This window comes from Bombus pascuorum, chromosome 10 (assembly GCF_905332965.1).
Source record: "Bombus pascuorum chromosome 10, iyBomPasc1.1, whole genome shotgun sequence".
NCBI lineage: Eukaryota > Metazoa > Arthropoda > Insecta > Hymenoptera > Apidae > Bombus > Bombus pascuorum.
Genome location: NC_083497.1, coordinates 14,044,501 through 14,065,523, shown reverse-complemented (window position 1 = coordinate 14,065,523; position 21,023 = coordinate 14,044,501). Strand labels below are relative to the sequence as shown.

At 39.4% G+C, this 21,023-nt stretch overlaps 1 protein-coding gene and 1 non-coding gene across 2 annotated transcripts; both read right to left on the bottom strand.

Moving 5' to 3' along the window:
• Window position 1: 1 nt before the first annotated feature.
• On the bottom strand, window positions 2–2,779 carry LOC132911535 (disks large-associated protein 5-like). The gene is made up of 3 exons (XM_060968240.1): window positions 674–2,779; window positions 470–598; window positions 2–384 (listed from the first exon to the last, which is right to left on the bottom strand). Exons 1-3 carry the CDS (start codon window positions 2,451–2,453, stop codon window positions 344–346), a joined length of 1,950 nt encoding a protein of 649 aa, XP_060824223.1. The 5' UTR covers window positions 2,454–2,779; the 3' UTR covers window positions 2–343.
• Window positions 2,780–3,687: 908 nt separating this feature from the next.
• LOC132911557 (U2 spliceosomal RNA) lies at window positions 3,688–3,879 on the bottom strand. Its single transcript, XR_009659035.1, has one exon. It is a non-coding gene; the product is annotated as a U2 spliceosomal RNA (small nuclear RNA).
• Between the last annotated feature and the right edge of the window lie 17,144 nt (window positions 3,880–21,023).

The following is a 21,023-nucleotide window of genomic DNA, read 5'->3' as shown; positions in this document are numbered from 1 at the left end:
ATTCTGACAAAAAATAAATTTTATTAATATAAATATCATTATACAAGACGCACAAATTTTCTAACTTCCTCTGGTTGTCTCTTTATAAACAAATATGTTGTTCGATGAAATCCTATTTAACCTAATATTAATATACAGTACATTAACATTACATATTAATATTGTATAAAGTATATACTAAACTTAAAAACGAAGACGTTAAATGCTTAAAAATGTAGTTTCAATGAAAATAATCCATATAAATACTTGAGGATTTTCGTGGATAAAACGTGTAACAATTGAAAGTTTTATTAAACTGATTAAAAATTATAAAAACTTTATATTTGTACATCAGTCATACAAACTATGATATTTTGCTTTTAGATCTCCTAATTCGTTCTGGAGCTGAAATTAAGTTATGTACATATACATATAAATAATATATCTAAGTATAATCTCCAACTAAGAAAAATTAGAATAAAATAATTACTTTTCGTTTGCATTTCCAAAGAAATAGAATCTTCTATTGGAATGTATTTGTTGGAATCTATTTTACACCTTTGAACACGAGAAGTCATAGATAAGGTTGGTCTATTTCTTTCTGCACTATATTCTTTTCCTGTAATAAAACATATTTATTCGAATATTGCATTTAGAACAAATAAAATACTAGTTTACTGGGAATTATCAGTACCAGAAAATTTGACGTTTTTAATAGATCTTCCCTTGTTGTTATTACTTTCATTTATATTCATTTTTTCATTATTATCAACGTTAATTTTGAAAGAACTTGTTCTTCTTTTCTTCTTTAAAGGTGATTCATTTTCTTTATGTTCTCGTTCTTCTATATCCATAGACATTTTGCTAAAAGATCTTCTCTTAGGTAGAGATGTATCCATTGAAATAATAGTTCTATTTCTTAAAATTCTTATACTTTCATCACTATTGTTGATTTCTTTTTTGTTATAATTAGGAGTATGTTTCTGTTTTAGTGTATTTACAGTTTTAACATCTTTATTTTCTTTAATTGGTGTGGAAATATTTCTATCGAATGGCAGAGTTTGATTTGGTATCATATTTTTATCTACAAAATTTTGTTTTCTCGTGCTTCTTTCTTGTGGTGTACCGAGATTTTTATTCAATTCTTGAAATGCTATTGTCGTTTGCGTTCGTGGAGACGTTAATTTATTATCTTTTGAATTTTCTTTGATATCATTTTTACATTCATCGGATCTAACATCATCAAAAAAAAAGTTTCTTTCTGCACTAAAAGCTGTTACTTCATTAGAGCTATCAAGATCTAAATTATCTATTCTTGACAATGCCGCAGCTAAATTTAATTTTACCTCTGTTTCTTCGTCAATTGGTACTTCATTTAAAACTATATGATCATCAAAATTAACTTTATTTGTAAATTTCATGAGACATCCTATTTTAGGTGAATTCTTTGGCTGTTTTAATATGCTCTTTCCTGGTGTTTGATTAGAATTGATATAAGATATCGAATCATCTAACTGAACTTCTGGTGTTTTACATATTTCACTCAGATTTATTGTTTTTGAGCAAGGCTTTTGTTTCGTCAGTGTTTCAGATAATTGTACTTTTTGCAGTAAACTTAATCTTTTAGCGTACTTTACAGGTGAAAGTTTTTTTTCATTAGAACTACTAAATATAGCCTTTATTCTGTGTTTTATCCCAGAACTTATATTCTTATCATATTTATCACCTAAAGTTTGGTATAAATTAGATTTAAGTTTACTTTTACCACCAATGTTTCTAATTTTCTCTGTCATCTTCTGTTTGCTCTTTATTAAGGTAGCTTTAATGGAATTTAATTTTTTTTTAGTAACTGATTTGTTAATAAGCACATCTTCTTTCCTGTCTTGCGAACAAAGGTCCCTCAATTTTTCAAATTGTAAATCACAGTTTTGTATATCCATGTACATCATATCCCAAAATCCTTGCAAATCTTTACATGTAACTAACATTTCTCCTTTCCCTGTTTCGCAATTAGTAACCAATTTACGAAATCTATCAAATTTTTTATTTATTAACAAATGTGTTTGTTCAATAACTTGACTTATTTCCCATTGATCATTTTCTGTAATTTCAGCTTCTACCATAATTTTCATCCATTTTTCACATAATTCGGTTAATCTATCCGTTTCTCTATTCAAAAGAAAGTGAAAATATTGTGCGGTACGTTCTTCTTCTTCAATCGAAATATTTAAACATTTCATGATAGTGTCTTTGGTAGGAACATCATCATCGCTTGGCGAATGACGAAGACTAAAACCACGTTTTAACTGCTGTTCTCTTCTAGCATTGGATTTTCCACGACTAGAAACTACATAAGGAGAAAATATAATCGGAATAAATGGAAAATTTGACTGTTCTGACATAGATACATTATTATTTGAAGAAAAACTTGTTTCTTTAACACTAGTATTACGTATTTTGTCCGTACTAGCCATTATTTTACTTTCATTACTATTATTTTTAAAAAATTTAGATATTTATAAATGAAGCACGTTTGACTAAATATATATAAATATTAAAATACATTCATGTAATTTCTACATTCGCTGCTTGTAAGGGACATAACACAATCATCACAGTCGAACGAAACCAGTAAACTATAATAATATGGAACCATCATAGATTCATGTATAATTTGTAACTGAAGCATTGCCAGAGGCACTAAGGCACAGTCGTATAAACATAACCAATAATACACAACCACAATAGGTCTGGAACATTGGAAACAGCAATGGAGGAGCTAAGATTCTCAATAGTTTGATATTCTATGTTGTGTTTTACAAATTGGCTGCTAGATAGCGCTTACCACCGAAGATAAAGGATATGAACTAAATTACTTTAAATAAATGATAATAAATTTACGTTCGCAGATTACAAACATAAGGCGTACTATATCACGAAGCCTAACAAGTCGATTGGAACGCCTTGGGAAATATTTTCTGACCCTTGTAAGAATCTCACTCCTTCCATTGGAGTTTTTAGACCTGTGTATACGACTTTAGGCAAGTATACAGTATCTTATTCTTACTGAATGATAATTAAGATGTCTAACAACCGTTGGTGACTAAAGTCTATGACAGAACGATCGGTATTTCAGAACATGGGAAACGGTTGGTAAATGGCAAACCTATGCTATCCTATGCTACCTATGCTAGTTAGCGCCACTCTAGAGAACGTCGAGCCATCACGGTTGTGATTCAACTACAGTAAGCAAAGAAACGTGTGTTCGATAGATAACTATTCAATCCACCAAGTTGTGTAAGCCTCCACCAGGATGCACTAACAAGGTCTTAAAAATTGCGAATCTAATCTTCAATAACTTTAATGAAAGTTACACTAAATAGATCTTGAAAGTCCTCTTATTACTTGTAGCTATACCACACTACACATAAGTGTTGATGAATACGGGATGCTTGTTTATCTGTGACTTTATTTATGATTGCAATTGTCGTACATGTATCAACTTACCTTTATCGCACAGAATTATTTGAAGCGTATCCAAAGACTAACATCGGTGTAAGCACCGATATTTGAGACACTCACTTACAAATAAATTAGCGACATTTTGCAGAGTTAAAGCTTTTAATGAAACTAACAGTGTATTTATTGAAAAATACTAAACTACCAGAAATCAGTTATATATATAGTAAATATTTAATTTTAGAATTTTATTATTGAGCCGTTCCCGGCTGTACTGCAATGCCGGGCCGACTCGTGACAGAGGAAGAGCAAGCCCTTCATCTCCGTCTAGTTTCAAAAATCAGGTTAATATTCTGACTCCCCAATGGGGAGTGTATCAGATATTAAGCTGATAAGAACAGATACTACACTTTGATCTTAGCCATAAGGCCGAGAAGCGATAAATAAATTAATTTCAGCAGCTTTTATAAATCGGATGGTGAGTAATTTCGCTTGTGAGAAGGACACTAGCAAGTATACTACCTCTAGCGGTTTGTACGGAAACTATCTTTACCCCTCTACAAATGACAGAACACGGTTACAGTTCGTCAGGGGCTAAGGTGGATCGTCACTGACAACTTTAGATACTTGAGCATTCGTACATATGTCGTGGGTATCAAACTCGTATCACTTTTTTCGTCCAACCCAACTAATCCGGTACCTACACACACACACTCCTACGTTATAAGAATGTTTCTATATACACTATATAAAGTGTCTATGCGTTCAATATACACAGAGTATTGTACCTGTATTACCTATGGTATAAATAAATTATCGAAATTCGCATGAAATATTTTTAGTTATTTTTATAAATGCATACAGAGGAATACATTTATAAATTAAACTTTAATAATTGTTTCATTTATTTTTGTAGTAACTGTTATACAGAGCCGCGTTTCGCGCTGATCGTTAGATTAGATCGAAATTTTCGAAAATATATATATATATATATACATAAATGGTTAATAAAATTAACGATTGCTCGTATAAGACGAGGGGTTATGCATTACGGGATTAAATCAAACAAGATACCGAATAAGCGGAAGAATAGGACTCTGTTAAGACAACACGTGCGAAAAAACGAGCTGTAAAGAAAGCGAAGCAAGTTGAACGTAAAAGGAATACGCGAAACACGTGCAGCAACAAAAGCTGTGGCCGCATAAACTCTCGCAGAAATGGGAACCGGTCGGTTTGCAGGCCGCAACGAACGATCCGGCCGGCAGCAGTCGCGCTAAATAATCATAACTCAGAGAGACATTTGTAACGCCAGCTTCTCGCCCGTATTTATCGCTGTTGTTGGACGGTTTGTTGCAGCAATAACGGTAATGGGCCAGCTCGACCAGCCGCCCAACCCCTCGAAACCGCCCCGACGACCCTCGAATCCGCCGCCAACGCCGGCTACCCCTCGCCGAGAGCGATTTATCCTCGGGTAATTAGCGCAGGTAATAATTAATGCCGCCGCGCATTGTGCTAATTATCACCGGAGAACCTTTTAAGAAATGAAAGAACATTCGAAATAAAACAAAGAGGCTGCGACAGGGGATGGGCAAGAGGCTGCAGGTGGAGGGTACAAGGTAGTCGGAAGAAGGTTGGGGACGAGGCCGAAGGGAGGAGAGTTAGAGAGATAAATAGGATAGTAGAAAGATATTTACAATCCCGGGAACGAGTCTTTGTGATAATAAGTGGTAATGAGAAGGAGAAAACTGTTGGAATGCAACGGTTCTCGGGTTGCAGGTGGTTGTAATAGAGATTTTAGACGCAACGATCAAGTTTATTTTCCAGTTGATGCTCGGTTTTGGATTTACGCAGATCGAACGGTGCAGTATCGACTTTTATTTGAATAAATTTTGCGAATTTCAACGCGCTGATTAACTTTTATAAGACGGTTATTGTTCAAACATGGAAAACAGAGTGAAAATAAATCCTACATTTTGCTACGTTATATTTCACATGTCGCGTGTATCCTTCTGCTTTTCAGCGACATTTCTAGCCCACATATTCGTACAAAAAACAAGTTATCTTACTCTTAAGATCACCTCGTCTCTCAGTTCGCTCTAAACCTTCTACTGCCACCTAGAAATATGTACACACGCGAGTGCATGTACGTATTGAAACTGGAATCAAAGACCGAAGAAGTCTCGCTCATCCCAATCCTCGACGCAGCGAAAGTATCACCCTTGAAGTATCAGCCCCTGGCTCGCATCTGCTGGACAGCGACTCCAATCTACACCCTACAGGTCGAACAAATCAAAAGAAAACACATCTTGATAGCGATAAAGCGGGGCGAAAGAGAGTCGGAAGGTGGACGGGGGTAGAGAACGCAGAAACGTAACGAGTGGTCGGGAGAGGTCGGGTCTACGGGATGTTTGCGCGCCTATATGTATATTCCAGGGCCGAGTAAGGGACCACTGACATACGTATACGGCCAGGTAGCGTATGAAACGCGAAGTGTGTAAGTACGTGTGGCTCCATACAAACGACAAGCAACGGAGCCAAGCAGCTATCCATCAGGGTGCTTTTGTCGCCCTAATGAGAGCTTGAATTATTCAGCTTAGAGGACGCCCCTCTCTGCGAGGACCCCTTCTCACCTTCTCCACCTCCTTCTCTTCCTTCTCTTTGCTTCTTCTCGGTGACTCTGCTTGCACACGCTGGAAAACTGCAGGAATTGAGAATTCCTCCGTTCGCTTCGATGCGTAGATTAACGCGAGTCCTTAAGGCCGATTTCCTACAATTTCATACGGAGTCGAGAGTTGGAAGGATCTTTGTAGGTTTAACGAACGGACAGACAGAATTGATTTGTTTCTTTTCTTTTCTATCGGTTTCTGGTAGCATCTTTTCCGTTTAACATGCGGTCACATGGCGATATACGAAACGATCGCGTTTTTAATCTTTCGTTGAAAAACAGCAAAAGGATTTAATTTACAGAAGTAACGCGTAATAAACCAACATAAAATGTATTAAATTCTGTCGCTTTTTATCGAAGGATAAATTTATTAAATCTCCAGGTAAAACCGCCAAAAATTCCTCGTTACACATTGAAAATTAATTTGGAACGAAACGGTCGCAATTGAAAGCTCCACGCAAACTACTTTTTACGCCAGTCGCTCGAAACAGTCGGTAGGATTTATCCGACAAAATAGGACGAAATTACGGTTAGTCGAGCTGCTATTATGCGCGGTTTGGTTGAATCGGCCAACCCAAGAAGCTTCAGTCAAGAGCGTATCAACGTGAAAGCGACTTTTTCAATTCTCCTTTTTCTCTCTACCTTTTCTTACCTCCTTTACGCGATCACAGGCGTATTCAGACCGCAGTCAGTTTCGTAGTTTGATCCCGGCCTTCGAAATCGTTTCTTAAACCTAGAACCGGCACACGCAAAAATCCCATGAAAGATTCATGGTCCATCAACGTGGAGCGTTTCTGTGCGAAGGTCGAATCCCTATTAAATCTAACGAAGAGATTTTTCGCCGGACCGCTCTTCTGGCCGGGCTAGTTCTGTCAACTAATTTCCCCGGCGATTTTAAAATCATGGCCAGAGAACGGCGATTCATTCGTGCATCGCCCCGTCCTTTTCAAAAGTGGAACGTGCACCATAAATGCTTGAACGCCCCAAGACGTCGTTTTACCTCGTGAAACGTATAAATACCGAGTCTTTGCCTTAGCGCGACCTCTTTCATATATATGTTTTCTACCGGGTATTGCACACGTTCCTGGCGGCCTATGCAAAGCTCATTTCCTCGGAGATAATTGCACTGTGATATCGTGAAACTCATCCTTTTTGTGCCAGCGAGAGAAAGAGAGGCGAAAGGGGGTTTGGAGCTGGCACACTCGGGGCGAGGAACCTCGGTTTTATTAAAGTTCCTTGCACGTTGGTTGCCTTACTTTTATGCTGCCGTTTCACGAGGCGAAAACTTGCCCTGTAAGTCGATAAACTTCCCGGTAACTAACCGACATTTCAGATTTCCACGTGCTATGCCCCGCGTCGACGACGGGGCCACGTTTACGAGTCTTTCGTATGGAGTTTCTAACTCGTAAGGGAAGGATTTCTATATAGCCGTGGATTAATATTAGCCTCGAAGCTTTGTTTCTTTCGTGGAAAGCGGAAACGTGTATCTTATCTCGCAATTTCCTAATTTCCTGAAAAGAAATCTCTTCGACAAATTCGTTGCGCTTCGAGGCGCTCGATGTTTGTCGCGTTGATTAACGATTATTCGCAGAATCGCGAGTTTGCTTCTGAAAACGGTTTGTCTTTGTTTAACGAACAAACTTCGTAGTTTGTTTGTTTAACTTTTACCGCGTTAATTACTCGCGTTTTTAATCAGTGTAACTCGATTGAAACTGTTTGGTATTTTTTTTTCCTCAGATTAACGTTTCGCAATAAAATTTAGTACCGACGAATTATCGAAACTCTTCGATATATTTACGAGTGTTTTGGTACAGTCGAGAGAATATTTAATCTATTATACGATCGTACAAAACGCCTTCTACGTTATATAAAATTAAATTCTACCCTTTTACTTATTTTGCTAATTATCAATAACATTCTTTTTCATATATATATATTATCTAGGGGAAAGAACGCTGAAATATTTTAATTGAAAGAACCGACTACTTTGTAAGTTTGTAACTTTGGAGCAAATGAATTAGCATGTCCAGGAACATATGCGCATCTCGGTTTCCAGGGGGTTTACGCTTAAATAATCGCTTGGGGTTGCAGAGACCAAATATTTAAAAATATATATTATGCATTGCGCGCTCAAATAGAATTCTTGCCTTGAGCTATTCGTTAATCGACGAAACAAATTATCACGTCTCCTTAATGCGATAAAAAGTTTCGTAAAATCGCAATTTTATCGTTTATATAATAATATAAATAAAAATTGCACAAACTTCCAGTTAATTTCTGACTGACCAACTACATTTCCACTTCTTAATGAATTTTCATACTGTTTAAAAAATAATTTCTTATGATCGATAGTATAAATAGATTTGGATATCTTCGTGGTTCGCTCGAGCTCGCTAACAAACCGCTGGAAACAATCTGTGGCTGTATCGGTGGCTAGCTAGCTGGCGCGATCCTCACCCTCGAAATCCGACGATCACGGTGTAAGAAAGTCGTCAAACCGGAGACACCAGAAAATTTATCAAATTTCTGTCTCAGGCGTAACGATCCGGGGGCTCGAGGAGGGAGGCATAGCGAGAACAGACGTCGAAGCTAAGGGTTGGCGGTGGGGGTGGGTGCGCGAAAGGCGGACGGGCCGCTACATCCGCAAAGCTATTATAACCGCTCGAGCGAATCTCTATTAAAACGTGTTTACACTGGCTTAGGGGTTGACTCAGGCCGCCCCTCCTGGTCCTTGGTTTCAACCAACTCCGCTTCTTCGTGCCACCCCTGCCGAGACTCGCCTATGTACGCGCGTTCCTAACGCGAGCGTCGATGTGTGCGTGGCCAGGCCACGCGCCTATACCACAGCACGGTAATGCCTATCTAATTGTCGCGTGTATGAATAGTGAATCCCGGAGCACTCGAGGCTATGAGCTGGATCCAAGCTAACATAAGGGGAGAGCCATATGAGCTAATCTATATTATGATAGCCCGAGCCGCGGGCATCTCTGCTCCCAACCCCACCTCTGTCCTCCCCCTAAGGGCCTGGTCGTCGTGTGCTCCTTCAAGAGTCTGTCCATGACGGCGCGGCTGCTTTTCCACCCTAACGGTGGCTTTATTATTACCTAACCGCAGTGCCGCGCTCTCTGACGAGGTTACTTCGCCGCGCGCGCGCCAGCAGTCTTTCTTCAAATATGTATGCCTGGCCGTTCGAATTGGCTCTACTTCGTTCGATAAGTAATCGTTTTCGAACGGGTTGATGGTGGATACGCTGAAGGTTGTTCACCAGGGATCGGTTTTTAAGTTGGGTCGATTCTTTGCGCCGGATAACGAAATCGCGGCTTCGACGCGTTTGAACTACATAGTATGCGAAGCCGTGTGGTTTCAGGTTCGTGAGCGAAGCGAGTTACTCTAAAAAGGAGAGTTGCCGAGCTTTTAGTCGCGGGATGATTTTTTCAACGGTCCTTTCCCATCGTTTACTCGCGTCGTTTTTTCTCAAATACGTAAGAAACCCGGCCGAAGGGGAACGGATGATCGTTTGCTGACAGAGCTGGTGGATAGTCTTTAATATTTCATTCTTTGGATATTACGGATGCCCCGAGTGCGACTTACCGATCTGATTTGAAATTTGCTTCGTAATTTACTTGGTGTTCTAAGCTTGGTGTCTGACTACTTCTACGAGCGTATCTAAAAGATCTTGCAAAGACATACATTTACTTCTATTTACTATGAAACGGAGGAACGAAAGCCTTTTATCGATCGGAGCATATCATTCCATCGAATATTATAAAGAATCTATTACAAAGGTTACGATTTCCGGAACATCGTATCGTTATATTCACGCGAAGACACCAATCCGTTGAAACCAGTGCAACGTCATTAAAAATGATGTCATTGCCAGTTAAGCATCCCCTTAACGTTGTTCCTCTTGTCTTTACATTCGACAAAGGGCCTCGAAGTGTCGTAAGCTTCTGTTAATTTATCACGACGGAAGTGGAGGGTTGGAGTTACTCGTAGTAATATCACCCCGCCCATCCATTTCTTACCACCGGAGTATCGTCTTCCCTCTTCCTTCCTTCGCGCTTCCGGTCGATGCGAGCATTCTATTTTATATACAAAAGACCTAATAGTGGTAAACGTTTAGAGGGTGATCGCTAATGTTCCGACTGCTATTAAGGCGTGCAGACGCGTGACACGTGACCACCAGCAGCGAAAGAACGAAAGAATAGGATGTAAAGATAAAATCTTACCGATACGCTAAAGGGATGAAATGTCGCGTTCAAGTAAGAGCGTTTTATGCGTCTGACAGCGAAATAAGATGAAATAGAAAAGTAAAGGATCAAATGTAATGGCATCGAGAATATGATATTTTATCTGTGGAAGGAATTTTTGCAACTTCGTCTTTCGCAAATGATTTGGTATCGTGAGCCATCCATCTACAGAACTCGGATAGCAATTTAAGTTTCCGCGATATCACGCTCTTCAATTTGGAAATAAAAACATGATAACTTTCTAACCCAATTCCTAGCGTTGACATACTTCTGAAATCGACGATGCGCAATATACAGATGTCCTATATGTGGTGAATTATTCCACGAAAGAATTGATTCGCCAGCCAAAATTCAAATACCATCGAAATTTTTGTTATAATTTATCAACCAGTTTATCAAAGATCTTGTGGCTAGCCGTTGAATTTCTCGACGAATTACCTTCTTGAACCAGCACAAATTCGGAACAAATGGCACGTGACCGTGGAAAGTTTGTTCTGCCAGTGGATACGGTTAAGTCCAACATATCCAGGGGCGCGTAATCGGGTGGGCGTCGCGCAACGAAGGGGAAGTGTATGGCGGCATTTGGGAGCGTCGGGACGCCGCGCCGGACATCGCAATCTCAACGTCCCGCCCAGCCCTCTTCTTCTCGTACCACTCGACGTCTACCATTGTGATGGTAATATCCCCGGGTACAGCAGACGGGCTTCAGATTTATCGCATAGTCATTCCGGAATTAGCTTTTCTCTACTCGATGATCTTCATTGAAAGCCATTGTCTCTGTTCTTTGCTACGTCGTAACGCGACCAACCTTCATTTATTATTCTTACGAATCCCTCCGGTTTATTTACGCTAATAAACGCGTGATATCGTGTCACGTGAATTCGTTCCAGGATATTTCGATCCCTCGTTTACATGGTCCACCGGCAATCGATTTCTGGCGTTATGTCAGGATTTCATAACGTCATCGACGCCAGATTTATTTTAATCGCGCGATTAATGTGGTATAATGAGATTTGTTTGAAAATGTAATCGGAATGATCAAGTGTCAATGAATGTAACGCGATGCTATATTAAACTGTTAAATTATTGCTTCGTTGCTTCAAGGTGTAAATGGAGTTTAAAATTGATCAAGTTATCATTGAGTTTTAGAATAACTAACGACAACATAAATAGAGATTTGTTTCATCCCTTGGTTATTGAAATTAGTAGGTAGCTTATTTTTTACATTTTCCCTACTTGTTAAATACGTGTTTCTCATAAACGAATAAAAGCATTCGTGGTCTACTGACGATTACGATCTTACAAATTATTCTATTCGTTTCACTCGTTTGAAAATATTCATCTTCCAGCAATCGCTACGACTACCTTCCACGTCTCTCTACCGTAACAATCGTTCCAACAACGTACCAATGCACTGTAGGATAAAGGGGGCAAGTAGCAGTAGAGGGAAGGATGAAGAGGCACGATAGACACGCTACAGATACCGGAAGGTAGGAGCCGAGGTTAGGTTGAGGGCGCCATTACGTCCGGCCACCCTTCGGTCCTCCACTTACCCCTAACGACGTTCCGGGCAAATAAAAGTTGATTTCTCTTCCCTCTCGCTTCTCTCGCTACAGCTCGCCGGCCCTCTTACCGTCCCACACCAACATCCAGTTGGCTGCCTAGGCATCTCTCTGTGTGTCTCGTCCCTCCATTTCGCCGCTTTATCTCTTTAGGTGCCTTCCGCCTCATCAACCGGCACAGGCCGTTCCTTCAGAGATGCCTCTCTGCCCACCGTGTTACGCTCGACTCGTGCCATTCGATACAAAAATCTTCCTTTTCTACCAAACCAATCCTTCTGCCGTTAATTGGTTGGATGCTAGAAATCGCTTCCTCAGAAATCCGAATATTCTTCATTTTGCTATCTTTTTCCTCTTCTCGTCTCGATGAAATATATACTTAACGACAGAAGCAATGTTCCGATCTTGAATGGCGATAATTTCCCCTGTAAACGTGCACGTTTCCTTGATTTTGCTCCAAGATCGTGTCTTAATAACGACGCGGCACGTGTCAGTGAGCATTCGATGAGTGCGACGAAGCAGTAGGGGTTGTTAGGGTGGCATCGATACTCGAGAGTGTTCTGTAGACACTTTCTGTGACGTAATATTTTGCCGTCTACTTTATTATGTAATACCTTTGACTTTTAATAGCACAATTTCACTTAAAAGCTTCTGCGTGAGCAACAGTATCTGTATTACCGAATCAATAGTAATTAAACGTTAAACATTTATAAACAGTAATAAATATGGATGGATAATATAATGGAAAATTGAAAATGATGGCAATTTATTTTATGAACTAATTTATGGAATCATGGAGAAAAATCAAACTTATTTGTTAAACGGTATACAAATATATAGAGAGAAAATATGGGGAAAAATATAATGGAGATTCAATGGTTGATACGATTTTAATGTAAACCGGAAGAATGCTGGTAGAATTAAATTGTGCGGATTCGATAGAAGTAGGGGAGCTCGGTTTACGAGTCAGTGAAGTTCGATAGCAAGAATCATGCCTCGGTTGAATACACTGTTCAATGACGCAAACCAAATCCACCGACCAGGCTCATTGATTTTATTGACGCGTAAAGGTTTATTTCCAACGAAAAGCTGTGACGCATCGATGCATATGGTCATGTACGAAAGAAATATTGGGAAATCGTCGTTACCAAGACTCACATTTTAACTATATGATTATACATGGCATCTATAATATACAATCTCGTCATACACCATGTAAATTGTTTCACATAATTGATAAAATTATTATGTTATGCAAATTATAGAACTTTTGTCTAATTCTACCTACTCAAGAAAGTTTCAAAGTTTAGAACGTGCCATACTATAGCGAGCAATTCATCTTTAACACTTTGGTTGAAAATATGAAAGTAGAGTATTAAACATTCGAGATGTAAAATTATTTACATGCTTGCTTCTCTAGTTAATGTCATTACCGACAAAACTTCGATCATTCGTAATCAAACAGTCTGCCCTCACTCCCTATCCGTATCGTATCAATTTCAATATGAAAATTCAATGGACCATCAGGGTACGGTATAGAACCACCTTCGATCGAGTTAATTCAATAAAGACGGCCGCGGCATGCCGCTTTCGATCTAACGAAAAACGTTCTCCAGCGTTTTATCCAGCGCGATTGGAATTGAGGGGGCGGTGGCGGCACGTGACGCGTTGCGGAGGGTGTCTAACAGAATTATAAATTCAGCAGCGGCCAGTGAGCGCACCTGAGTCTATTTCGTGGCGTTCGGCTAGATTTCCCACTTCTATCGCGGCACCATTGTGTTTCGTGCGAGTTCGGACCACTAATTGCCATCCTAATAATTGTCACGGGCCGCATGCGGCGTCCGGCGTCCAGCAGCGTTCACAGCTCTTGCATCACTGTTTCCGCTTGTAAATGATGACCACCGAGCCGCTATCCAATCTACGCTTATCGCGCGAAACCACATGATATCCGAAGATTTCTCGCGCGCCCGGGATCTGCCTTTGTGCAAGTACAAATCATTCCTGACGGTACATTGCGCGCAGACTGGTTTACTACTGCGGCAGTTTTGCAACTACGAATCCAGGAAAGAGTATTGATTTGTATTTTCAGTAGCTCATGCATTGTTTCAGGATTGATGCTTCCGATTTTTAATTGTTTCATAGTAGAGAATTCGGTATTGAAAATGAAACGAAATGATTATCGATGTATCGTTTGTAGTCATATTAGTTATTACATCCTTTGATTCAGTTGATACATGTTAATGGCAAAGTAAAGTATTGATAGCATAGTAAAGTAATAAATTGAATTCAAAAATTCCAGTGTATGAAGGGTTCGTATTGCAAGAAAATAAAATAATTAAATGCAATGCTGAAACTTATTTCGCATGAATTGTATTTTTTGAGATGAAAGATCACTGTACGATTGTACGTTACGTTCAAAAAATTAATATTTTATATTTGTCGTTTGATTTCTTTTTAACTTTATAATAACACTTAACTAACGCAAGGAATGCTGAAAGTTTAAAGAGCGATAGTATTAATAGTAAAAACATAATAATCTTTTATATATATATAATGATGATAATGATCAAGTAATAAAAAATTTATTTAACGAATATTTCTATCTTAAATATTACTTAATTATTACCTAGTTGTCTTCCATACGTAACTACATCATTTATATACTTTTATTACATGGTATATAGATTCAGCAATCGTCCCTTCCAATTAAATACTGAATAATTAATAGTATTTGATAAATTGTCAATACTTTTAAATTTTCATTATTTCGAATTATTAAACATTATTGATCTACTTGACTGTGGCTAATATAAATCAAATGAAAACATGTTTCGCGCGCTTATCGCGATTGACTTTTGTTTGAATCGATTCAACCAGTTTAATGGCGTTCTAACGCGTGATTGTTACCGGTATATATTTTTCCGAAATCGTTGCATATTTAAAAGTAAGTGTTATAAAAATGTTAGCATAATATTCCTAATACGTAATGATATGAAGTGTTTTGCGTGTGTTATCTAATCTACATAATTATAACGCAGAATAAAGGACCGATCGGTGCATGGATATATTGCGCAAGAACAGGTTATCTTTTATTTTCCATCGAGTTTCGGGTAAGTGAATACTTTTAACGTTCAGTGCATTTTAAATCGTTTGTTATTATAATTCGTTCGACTGTTAGTATTTGCGAATATATATATTTATGAATGCGACTGGTTATATTGTAAATTACATAACCTCCAAATCATTATTGACACATATATTGAATTTGCGCTATGAATCTTCGATGAAAGCATGCACGTTATGTATATACGTGTTAACATTTTATATAACACAAATTTAATTATATTATTCATGTCACGATTATGCATCTATACTACATGTAGTAATTTACATAATTTAGTCGCGATAAAGTGATAAGACAAGTAGCGATAATCGCTAAATCTGTTATTGATAATATTTTATTTGAGATACTATGTCAATTTTGTCAATTTCATTTGTTATATTTACATCAATTATTGATTTCTTTACAAATGTCGAATTTAATAGCGGTCACCTTGCCACAAAGGTTACATAGGCTTATTCATAATTAATTGAAACTTCCTCCAGAGTGCGTGCTAGCATTAAAAGGTACAGGCTTCGCGACCCTGGGGTCCCCGGTCAAAAGAAGTTAATATTTTAAAAAATTGCGAAAATTCCGAAGTGGTGTAATTTACGATCAACGCTCCAATATACAATCAGCCATGTTAATCTCTTGCTCGACGTTTAATCTAACCGGTATCCCAAGGAAACAGCCTAATTACACACCTGTATCGGCGTCTACTCCCTCTATCGTATTTTCGGTGTAGTTATCAGCTTACCGTCGACACGTATGAAAATTCTCGGTCATCGGAAATTGAGATTGAACCGTGGCAATCCGGCATGGAATACCCCGGTGGTGTTTAGGTACATGCTATCCTCGAGTATCTCGCACGCGTCAGGTCATATCCTTCGCTACGCTCGTATTATCGAGATTGGCCTCGCCTCCTTCCCTACTCTCCTCTCGCTCCCTCGAACGTCCCAGCCGTTTCGTTCCCGTCTCGGCGTTTCTCTCCGCGGCTCTCGAGCCCCAATCACACCGGCAGCCGCTAAGTGCGATCCATTACGCGTAATGGAATGTGCCAATTATAACATTTGCTGAATAATTGGCGGACGCTTGGCTGCGCCTGCCGATGCCTACAGTCCGCTGCGTCGTACAGGATATAATACATATGTATGTGCACGTGTTTATACAGGATGCTTCCGGTTTTAAGTTGCAAATTGTTTGTAGTATGGTTCTGCAAAAAGTTGGAAGGAGAAGGGTGGGTCGGTACTTTAGAAATTTTAAGTTAGAACTCAGCGATGAATTGGAAGGTTGATAGAGGTGGATTACGATGGATAAAAGAGACAATGAAAAGTGGGGGTGGCGAACTGTAAACTAGATCACATCGTAAAGTGTGGTGTTCGATGACGTTCGTGAAAAAAAGTAATTAGTTACCGAACATACTTGTTTCTGTTAACCTTCGTTTTTAGGAACATTTTCAGGAGCATTTCATTATTTTATTTAATGAATTTTTCGTTCCTACATGAAAGTAGGATTACTGTTACATATAACGTCCAATATCGAGCTTTATACGAGCCATTCGTTCGATGCAGCCAAATTACGAATTGGCCGGCTATATTTGTCGAAAAAATTTGGCGAATTTTTTTTCCTCGGGTTATTAATTTTTTAACTCATTCCATTTGAAATAGGTAAATAGAGCGTTAGCATTTTGCTATAGAACTTGGTGTAACATTTAATACACGCTATGCATAGGGTGTTTTGTAACAAACGGTACAATTGTTGGGTGTATTATTTTACAGAATTTATTTTACAGAATAGAAATTTTTCTACCTTTACACGTTATAAAAATGAACTTTGTCGAAAAAAATAAATATACATGTGCATGTAATGTGGCACGAGTATCAAGAAATGTAAATTTTCACAAAATGTATCTATATTAATATTTATTTCATACGATAATCGGATTTTTGAAATCTATATAGAATTGGTTTCGTGGGAAACAGGTTCGTAGACCAAAATTTCATCTCATATTCTTGATCTATCCATATGAAGATATCTATTCGATTCTATATGAATATTTCCGTGCTGGATACTCTTTTATTCGTTGTAGTAAACCACCCATTATGGGACACCCTGTATACCGATTCGAGACAGGGGGATGCGTAAAAACGTTTGCTGACGTGTACGCAAACTATAACCGAGTTATGCAGCCTGCATTTTTCCATCAGCTATCCGGCGCTGATCAAAGTGCTCCGCGCACCCGTATAAAACGGTAGTAATACGTCAAGTATAAAATGTTGTTTACGGAATGAGTTATCCATGAGAGTTTAAATCAAAACTTATGAAAGGTTTTACTTCGATTTTGTTACGCACCAGCGCTTTTTATACCGGCCAGCCATTTTTGTTGCGTTACAACGCGATACGTTGTATCGGTATCGATAAAATAATAACGCTCGAGAAATTATGAATAACACGTAGAATTTACGTACCTACAGGGATAATTTTTCTATCGCTTCTTATTTTATCTTTTTGCTACTTGAATTCAATTTGAATGGACTTTAATTTTGCTTTTCAACAACGCAAGCTACCTAACGAAAATTGCGCGTTTACGTTTTTACTGATTTTTTATCGTTGCACCGATCTTACGGTAATTTAATCTCGATACCGCGTCCTAGAGGCTGAATAGTTGACAGCAATTGTTCCATTAACAACAAACGTACACGCGTGAAATATACAATTACAGTAGAAACAATCTAAAAAGATTCTCTGCTGTGTACGATAAAAGCATCTTCACTGTTTTATCCAAAACACGGCGATTCCAGTGCAATTGCCAAGCAGAATAAACGTTAGGCGAATTCCTCGTCGTCGCATTAAGCGAGACGCTAAAACGGATCCTGCGAGACTCGATTAACGAGCGAACCGCACGCTGAAAGCTTAACCGCGGCGAATCCTTTTTCGTCCTCGCGAACCGGCGGGGTGGGCTGCGATCAAAGTGTAACGAGCTTCAGCATCGAATATATCGAGGGCAGGTTTCGCGAGCGAGCGAGCTTCCAGAGTTCCTGCGTATCCTGCATTAAAGAAGAGAAGGAGGGATGTAGAAAAAAAATTGGAAAAAAGAAAGGAAAAAAGAGGAGAGAAAAAAAGTAGGGAAAAAAGGGGGGAAAATATTCGGTGGAGTCGACTGCGGTAATCGCGTTACGGAAGCAGCATTTTAGCATCGAAGCATCATTGGCGATTCACGATGATCAAAGTGCAGAATGTCGGTGACACCGGTGGATGGTTCGGCCGAGGGACGAGGACAGATAGAAAGGGGCGAGGGGGCTCGTTGGAAACCACGTTAGTGCGCGTGTTTTCGCGCGATCCAATCCGCGGCAAATTTACCAACCGAGGAAAACCTCGTTAACTTCGAGCCGGCGGTACTGGCTTCATCCAGTTCCGTTTCCGCTTTCTCGGGGTAAAGAGTATGTCGGTGGTATTGCAACCACGTGCCTATGAAAAAAAAAAAAAAAAAAGGGAAAAATCAAACCGTGCAATCCAATTTTACGGACGACCATTTCGCTTTTTTTTCTTTCCCTTTGGCTTGATGACGCTTTAGGATTCATTCCCAGCGCGACGATGCGGACGAAACAAGTCTCTTGGAAACACGTTGCCACATACGCGTTATCTGCAAATAATTAAAACGAATATTCAGGATATTTTGTAATCGTAGGTTTATTTTGAAATCTTTAAGAAATGATTTTCAATCAAGGAAAGGAAAAATGAAAATTACCGTTTTCTTCTTGTGCATGTAAATGTTTATTTAGGTATACATATTCGTACACGAAAGCGAGCACAAACGTAGTTGAAATAGATTCAAAGTGCAACGTGTATCCGCCCGTGTCTTGTACGTCTTCGCGAAAACTTAGGAACCGTCTGTATACGAAATACGCCGATTCGATATCCCGATAGGAAGAAGAACGAAGGAGAACAGACGGGAAGTGGATTTGAAAATTGAAAATCATTGCGGCCGCTGATCCCCTTAGCTCCGCCAGACAACCACGATAAATTCTCCTCCCGCCCTCGTGCCGTGGCCTTACTCTTTATAAGGCGTTACACCGGAGATCCAGGCGGTCGTTTCTTCGTTCGCCTTCTACGCCCTCGCCCTTTGTCCGGCGCAACTTTCACCCTTCGCTTCGCTAAAATATATACGATACCCTGTCCCGAAATTATACGCGCACAGCTCTTTTATTCTCGATACACTTTGCGGCGCTTGAATTTTAAAGAATTTTCATCTACGTTAGCGATACGCCATCGTATATCAACGAAAACGAAGAAATATCGTGTGCATGTAGATATTATATAATAGATTGTTATCGGTAATGTACGTAATAGTTGCTTTTTTCTACGCAAGTGTAGAAAAATTGTGTTAAAAAATTGTTACACGCTGGGTAATACGCGTGTATATGAAACATTAGAAATCCTCGAAACATTAAGCCTCGGTAATTGTATATTGATTCTATTTGAAGAGGCCAAGAAATTGCAACGGGGATAGTAATCGTCAGCTGGCGTAAAACTCAGCCTCTAAAACGAAGGTTGCATTTTCTTGGGGCACAGAAGCGATTGTTTTATTTTGACGAGCGCGAACCCCCCGTAAAGTATCCTCATTTCCCTGTATAAAGTGATTCGATTACAACGCCCTCCTCTCTACCGTTGTAATGCCGCTTTTATACAAAATCGCAATTCATAATTCAGCAAGAAATTGCCGTTCGATTTTCCGGAAAAACGATTTTCTCGTCGAAAATGGAAACACGGTAAATACGAGAGAGAATAATGCTTGCAAGCAATTTTTTATTTAAATTAACGAAGCGGCATAAAGCGCTACCTATTCGTTCTTCTTTCTTTTTTTAACGCGAAATTTCTCTAACGATCGTTTATTTTTCGTTGCTCTTGTCTAGGCATAAAATTTATCCTTTTAATATGTATTACGCAATATCTAATAGTACGAAATATACAAAATTCCATCGTTCTCAAGCGAGAGAGAGAGAGAGAGAGAGAGAGAGAGAGAGAGAGAGAGAGAGAGAGAAGTGCCGCCAAGAACTTAATCGGGTTTCTAGTTCAAAATTCAATTGTCTTCTTTTTTGGATGTTATTAAATTACCACTAATTGAAATGCTCTAACGAACGTTCTTTTAGAATTTCCAAGTGTCATCGTACGTTCGCGATCAAGAGGTACTTGGTTTCGTCCAACGCAAACTGAACATAGCATCCCATCAAGCTCGATTAACCGCTCGAAACGCGAGCATCGTGGAGCATTCCTTTCAAGCCTCGACGATAATCCCCTCGATAAACAATCGCGTAGGTTGGATCGGTGCGTTGGCCACAAAGTGGCCTCATTTTTTCGTAATTCCATGATCTGTAGGCCATAGAGGGTCGGTTAGCCGACGTGGTGCAGCAAGGAGGAGCAGAGACAGACGCTTCTCCCCCGCCGGCTGGTAGGTCGTAGAGCGTGCTCTCGAACGGCTTTGACATGCAAATTGTCTGACAATGAATTTCGTAAAACCTTTTACCACGGAGTACGCTCTCGAGAGCACCGGCAGCTCGGCTGAAAACGTTGTTTCGCGAGCACATCCCCTTCCTACGCAGACGAGCCTAGCTCCTCTTCCAGTTAGGGAAGAAGATACCAGACGACGTTGACCGTATTAATCACTGTCTACCGACATCAGGCCACCGCGCCAGTTCGACCTCCGCGATTCTGCCAGGATCCTTCCGATGCTCTATAAAATCAGTTACCACGTCCTGATTCGCAAGTTGATCGTGTAACGCCCCTCTCTGGATCGTGATTAATATAAACGTCGTGGCTGGAATAATTGCCGTCGAAACGTCGAACTCAGACGTGACAAGATTGTGAGGGATAAAGACTGGAACGGGAAGAAATTGAGTACCGCGAAACGCTTCCGCAGGAACTCGTTATCGCGATTGGCAGATTCCCTCGTACGGGATTTTACGGGACGCAAGTTGTATTAGAAGACACGCTATTTTAATCCGATTTCCATG

What these genes read in the sequence shown, in the direction of transcription:
- LOC132911535 (XM_060968240.1), bottom strand. Translation starts at nt 2,453, where the DNA reads ATGGCTAGTACGGACAAAATACGTAATACTAGTGTTAAAGAAACAAGT. An exon ending in TAAAAACGTCAAATTTTCTG is followed by an intron (nt 599 to 673) that starts GTACTGATAATT and finishes GTTTTATTACAG; the next exon opens with GAAAAGAATATAGTGCAGAA. An exon ending in TTTGGAAATGCAAACGAAAA is followed by an intron (nt 385 to 469) that starts GTAATTATTTTA and finishes ACTTAATTTCAG; the next exon opens with CTCCAGAACGAATTAGGAGA.